The following is a 6,000-nucleotide window of genomic DNA, read 5'->3' on the forward strand; positions in this document are numbered from 1 at the left end:
TACTGTTCCCTCCACAATTCCTTGGTTCACTCTTCCCTTTCCACCCAAACCACCCTTGTCCCAGATGAAACATTTGTCCATAAACCTCCTCCCTTGACTATTTCCAGGGACCCCAACAGCCCCTTCTGGTGTGACGGAGGTTTTCTTGCACCTCCTGCAACCTCATCTACTGTATCTGCTGTTCCAGGTACGGACTCCTATACTTCAGCGAGAACCAAGCAGACTTGGCAATCGTTTCGCAGAACACTTATGCTCAGTCTGCCTTGGCCTACACGATCTGCAAGTTGCCAAACTTTTTAACTCCCATTTTCATTCCCTTATTGATCTTTCTGTCCTGTCCTCCTCCATTGTTAGAGTGAGGCCACATACAAATTGGAGGAACAGCACCTCATGTTTCACTTGGGCAGCATACAACCCAGTGGAATGAACGTTGATTTTTGCTAATTTCAAGTAACTCTTGCTTTTTCTTCTCCCTCCCTTAGATTAGATTAGATTAGATCCTTTATTTGTCATTCAGACCTTTCAGTCTGAACGAAATGTCGTTGCCTGCAGCCATACATATAATAATAAACAACAAAACACACAATAAACAAAAATTAACATCCACCACAGTGAGTTCACCAGGCACCTCTTCACTGTGATGGAGGCAAAAGTCTTAAAGTTACTGTCTCTTCCCTCCTCATTCTCCCCTACTTCCCACCCATGTTGTCCTAATAGTTCTTCTGTTTGTATCCTTGTTGTTAGCACATCTTTCCCAACCAACAATAGGCCATTATGGACATCACCCTTCCTGAGGTTATCTATTGCCAGCTCTGATTTGTTCTGGCCCTCTCTATCTTCCAGTCTGAAGAAGAGTTCTGACCTGAAACGTTTCTGTCCCTTTTCTGCAGAGATACTGCCTGACCCACTGAGGTACTCCAGCGGTTTGTTTCTACCATCTATTTCATTGGAGACTTTTCATCGGGCTGTCTTTAATCAGACTTTATTGGACTTCATCTTGCACTAAACATCATTCCCTTTATTCTGTATCTGTACATTGTGGATTGCTTGATTGTAATCATGTATAGTCGTTCTCCTGAATGTGAATATGTGACTTTTGGGGTGGGGAAGGCGGAAGAAAGCTGGAAAAGAGGGGTGGGACAAAGCCTGCCAAAGATGAAATGGCAAGCGTTGTGAGATAAGGATAGAAGTGGTGTGAACTGAAATGTGGTCCACTGGAATCTGCTGAGATTATCATTACCATTTAAAGAAAGGATATATTTGCAGCCAAAATGCCAAATAATATACCAAATTGTGGGTAAGATAACTAGTGGATCAAAAAGAACTCTAGATCATTTTCTACATTGTGAAACTTATGGATGCACAACTGACAAATGGGTGGTAGAAAAAGCATTGATGTACTTCAAAGATAGCATAAAATATAAAAGCAGAGTGATAAAGTTATTGGTCTGGAATATAAGCACAAGCAGAAAGCAACTGAACAGACTGGCCTGATTATACACTCTGAAATCTCTAAAGGTTTTCCAGAAAGTCTGGATATGAGCAATAAATGAATGGATAATTTGCAGCTGTTCTTCTTTCACAGGTAACACAAGCTCAACTTCTACCATGAAACCTTTAGTTTCTCCAAGGTTCCCAGTAAAACCAGTAGCTAATAAAAACAGGAAAAGGAATGTCAAATTAAAGCACCTGTCTTTACCTGGGATTACCAGTTTAAAAGGTGAGTGTTACAACTACAGTAAGACAAATTGATCATTCAACATAATTCAAATGATGTACGTTAATTGTAATTTTAAACACAATTTCGGAAACGGTGCGTTAAACCTTGACATACTTTGTGTTAATATCTGGAACAATTTGCAGGTTTATCTACAGGTGTGGACTATTCCAATAAATTTAAAGTTTGTTAGAAAATATCTAAAAAGCATAATGATGTTGCTGGGACTGGAGGGGCTGAGTATAAGGAGAGAGCTGGTTTGGACTGATTTCATAAGAACAGAACAGGCCCTTTGGGTCACAATGTCTGTGCTGAACATGATGCCAAGGAAACCTCATCTCATCTGCCAGCACATGATCTATATCCCTCCATTCCCTGCATATCCACGTGCCTATCTAAAACCCTCTAAAACGCCATTGTCATATCTGCTTCCACCACCACTCTGATTAAAGGTTCCAGGCACCCATCACCCTTGCCCTGCACATCTCCTTCAACTTTGCCCCTTTCACTATAGAGCTATGCCCTTTAGTTGTTGAAATTTCATCCCTGGGGAAAGAGGTTCTGGCTGTTTACCCTATCTCTGCCTCTCATAATTTTATATACTTCTATTTGGTCTCACTTCAGCCTTTGATGTTCCAGAGAAAACAATCCAGGACTTTCCAACCTCTCCGAATAGCCACTACTCTAATCCAGGCCGCATTCTAGTAAACTCTAATGCACCCTCTCCAAAGCATCCACTTTCTTCTTGTAATGGATGACCAGAACTGCACATAATACTCCAAATATAGCCTAACCAAAGTCCTGTAACGTCCTTGCAACCACTGCTTCATAATGGTCATTACATCATATTCCTAAGCACTGATCTAGGCTCTAGGTTCTGATCTAGGCTCTAGATCAGTAACTCCCAACCATTATTTTCATCCGCGGCTGAAAAATTATCAAACATTTGGATTTACGGACAATATTAAAAAATGATATGATAAATGAATTGATCATTCTGCCAAAATTATTTTACTCCAGCTAAAAAAGATTCCATAGGGAAAGAATTTTGTTCATGAACTTAGGAAAAACCTGGATGGAGTTTAAGCCACTCTCAAACTCTCGCTGAATAATATGAATAACCTTGACTTAGAAAAATTAAATGAACTGACACTAATTAGGTGATTCCATCTTTGTTCAATTGTCGTTATTTGATTGATCCTTTCTTTCCTACTATTACCAGCCATTAAGTTTTTTTCAACAAAAAAAAATCATGTTGGAATATTAAGCCTTTGTATGTGTGCATTAACTTCACAATTGATTTGCATAAATGTTTAGCTGACTTGTTCAGATGAATAAGTTGATTAATCTTTGTAAAGATGTCAAGGAAAGGTATGAACATGCATAAGAAAACTACTTTTTCTTGGAGTTCAGACATACATTTGAGAACCCATCACTTGATCTCCAAACTAATTCGGCATGAAATACACTTGGGGGTTCTATTCTGTTGGTGTGCACACATTTTCCATTTCAAACTAATAACCAATTCAAACCTTGGCTGCTGTTCAAAAACGTGGGGGGTCAGCTGAAATTGTGCGACTTGCCAACATTTCTCCTGTTTCTACAATGGCCCAGTCTCCATGTAAAAGAATTAACTAATAAAATATGTATTAGTCTGTTACATAAATTGTAGCATTTGTATATTTTAGTGCTTGAGATTAAATTGTTTTATTTTTTCCCTATTTGAAGTTCTTTTAGTACTGTCACTTCTAAAATTTAAAATGACAAATGTTTTTTCAAATCTTGCAGCTCTGCAGGACCTGTTCCTTAAATCTACTGATGGCCAACTTTCTTATCAAGATCTGTACAATTTATTTGGTACTAAAACCCCTGATCCAGAAGAACTTCGTCAGTTTGATTCAAATAACGATGGAAAATTCTCACAAACGGAACTCATTGATGCAATTGGTTCCTAGAGGACTAAATATATCTAATTGGACGTGAAGTTTTTAAAAGTGAAGTCATGACTTCCAATTGCTATAATTGCACCTTAAACAGATTGCAAAATCTGCTTAGTACTTAGAATAAATATCCTTAAAATTACCTTTGGGTTTGCCAAAACGTTGTTTTAATGAAACAATCTGGATTCAATTCAGTTTGAGGAATAATGGTTGAAGCATTCAGGATAAAATCTTTGTTTAAATATCACACTCAAAATAAAGTACAGGTAGCTGGTTAAACTATTCAAAATCAAACTACTGACAGGTTCTTAAAAAAAATTGGATAAAATAGGTTTTGTTGATTTTCAATTAAATTGGTGGAGATTCAAGTAAATTAATTTCCCCCCCCCTCTCCCCATATATAACTATCCAGGGGGTTCAAAATTTCCATTATTTTCAATGGAAACACAATTACTTTGGACAGCCTTGAGGACTAAAGTATTTTGTGATTGATTATATTGAGACTTGCAATTTCTGTTCTACAGGCATCGCCAGCTTTGAAAATGTTCAAAGATCAACAAGTGTCCTGCATGTGTAACACAGTAAATGCAACCACTTTTGTGCAAGCAATTAAGACTGCTTTCATTTTGGTTCCATGCATTACTGCTTGGGCCCCACAATGTGTGGAGTGCAAGGGGTTGGTGATAAAATTAAACGTGCTGGTTTTACTAACACTGGCTATTAGGAAGGTGCACTGTGAATCTGGCAAGTTTACGTGAAGTTACTGGTGTCAGTCAGACCACTGAAGCACACTGACACAGTTCAAAACCAGTATATAGGTCTTGGAAACAAATGCTGCATTTTTTGTCTTTATGTTTCTATTCATTGAAATGTTCTTATCTTGTAAACCATTCCATAGTTTATTTAAGAACTGGGGTGTCTTTAACATAAGTGTCGCATTAAGGTCTCTTGGTTGCTGAAGTTCAGTTAGAAAATTAATTTGTTTTTACAGTTTGAGTCTGAAAACAGCTGCAACAGTGTTTAACTTACTTCAGAGCAAACACACACACTTGGTGGTTTACAGGACTATAGAACTTGTATGAAGTTTTCTTTAACTTGAATAATTTGACAATGCTTCTTTTGAATGATATAAAATAATTGTATAATATAAATGTAGATACAACATTATATTTCTAATGTTGAAATAAATATGCATAAAAATCAGCAGCTGATATCTCTCGCACATGCTTAGCAATAAAGTAATATTTTGGGCCAGGATTGAGATTTCATTTGGTATTGACTTTAGCTCCCAAGACAATATAACATTCTGAATGAAATGCTCACTTTCAATGCATTTCACAAGTGCATTTAAGGCAACTTAAGAGTTTTAACTGTCAATACTAAAAGGCTGGATTTCCTGGTTCCTGGATGCCATCTTTATATCAAATCATAGTATTTTGTGGACAAATTTTTAATTAAAATTTTAACTTTATTGCAACTAATAGATCTTGTCCAATAATGGCCTCTTTAATTATAGTAGCAATAAGAGATCAACTTTTCCAGTACGTGAGGGTATTATTCAGTTTTGCAGAGATTTGTCAAAGAGTTGATCTAATTTTGTAAAATGGGTACAGGGAGAAAATGTAATTCAAGTTGTTTGCACTTTTGGTTGTTGGCTAATTTATTTACATATTATAACCCCATGCTGGTGATGTCTAAAGCTGAACACTGGAAAAGTGCTCTAAATAAGACTGCTTTGGAGCTGGAACATTTTATACGGTCATGTACATGGTGATTCATAAATGTCTTGTGAAACTTAATGTTTAATTACTCCTTTTGTTGTATACAAATTACAAAATATATTTTTGAGATGTTATTCGTACAATAAAAGGGTTAGTTGTATTAAAGTAACAACCATTGTTTTGAAGACTTGTGTTTTGCATGTTTTATATCATGTAATGATCAAAATATTTATAAATTGTCAAACAATAAAATTACCATATTCCAACTTTGGTTCAACCTGTGTGTAATAAACTCCATATTGGAATTGCTGGAATATTAATATATTTTTGACGGATCCATGTTAATGGACAATTGGCCCTAGAATTACACAAGAACTAATGTGTAACCTTATTAAAAATGAGATACTGTAGTGCAGTCTATGATGTCTGTACATACATCTGTACATCAATAATAGAAGATTATGCAAGCCTTATTTGCATATTTACTATTCGTGAGAACGTGTTCATTTTATGAGTGGATAAGGTTTATCTGTTATGTAATGTCAACTTGTTTTCATAATGCGTTATTTCAGTTGCTAATTCAATGATAAACCTACTGCAGGCAGGATAAACAAGTATATAT

General features: G+C 36.3%; 1 protein-coding gene across 2 annotated transcripts in view; it reads left to right on the forward strand.

Annotated features, from left to right (window-relative positions):
- Positions 1-5,550, forward strand: part of efcab14 (EF-hand calcium binding domain 14) — a 31,862-nt gene extending 26,312 nt beyond the window's left edge. Inside the window, exons 8-9 of one of the 2 annotated variants that reach the window (XM_055641888.1) lie at positions 1,586-1,720; positions 4,182-5,550. In XM_055641888.1, coding sequence (XP_055497863.1) covers positions 1,586-1,720; positions 4,182-4,234 — 188 coding nt within the window. In that variant the 3' untranslated portion in view covers positions 4,235-5,550. Of the gene's footprint in view, positions 1-1,585; positions 1,721-3,505 lie in introns of both variants that reach the window. The other variant, XM_055641887.1, reaches the window with a different exon arrangement.
- The last annotated feature ends 450 nt before the right edge of the window (positions 5,551-6,000 follow it).

This window comes from Leucoraja erinacea, chromosome 10 (genome assembly GCF_028641065.1).
Source record: "Leucoraja erinacea ecotype New England chromosome 10, Leri_hhj_1, whole genome shotgun sequence".
NCBI lineage: Eukaryota > Metazoa > Chordata > Chondrichthyes > Rajiformes > Rajidae > Leucoraja > Leucoraja erinaceus.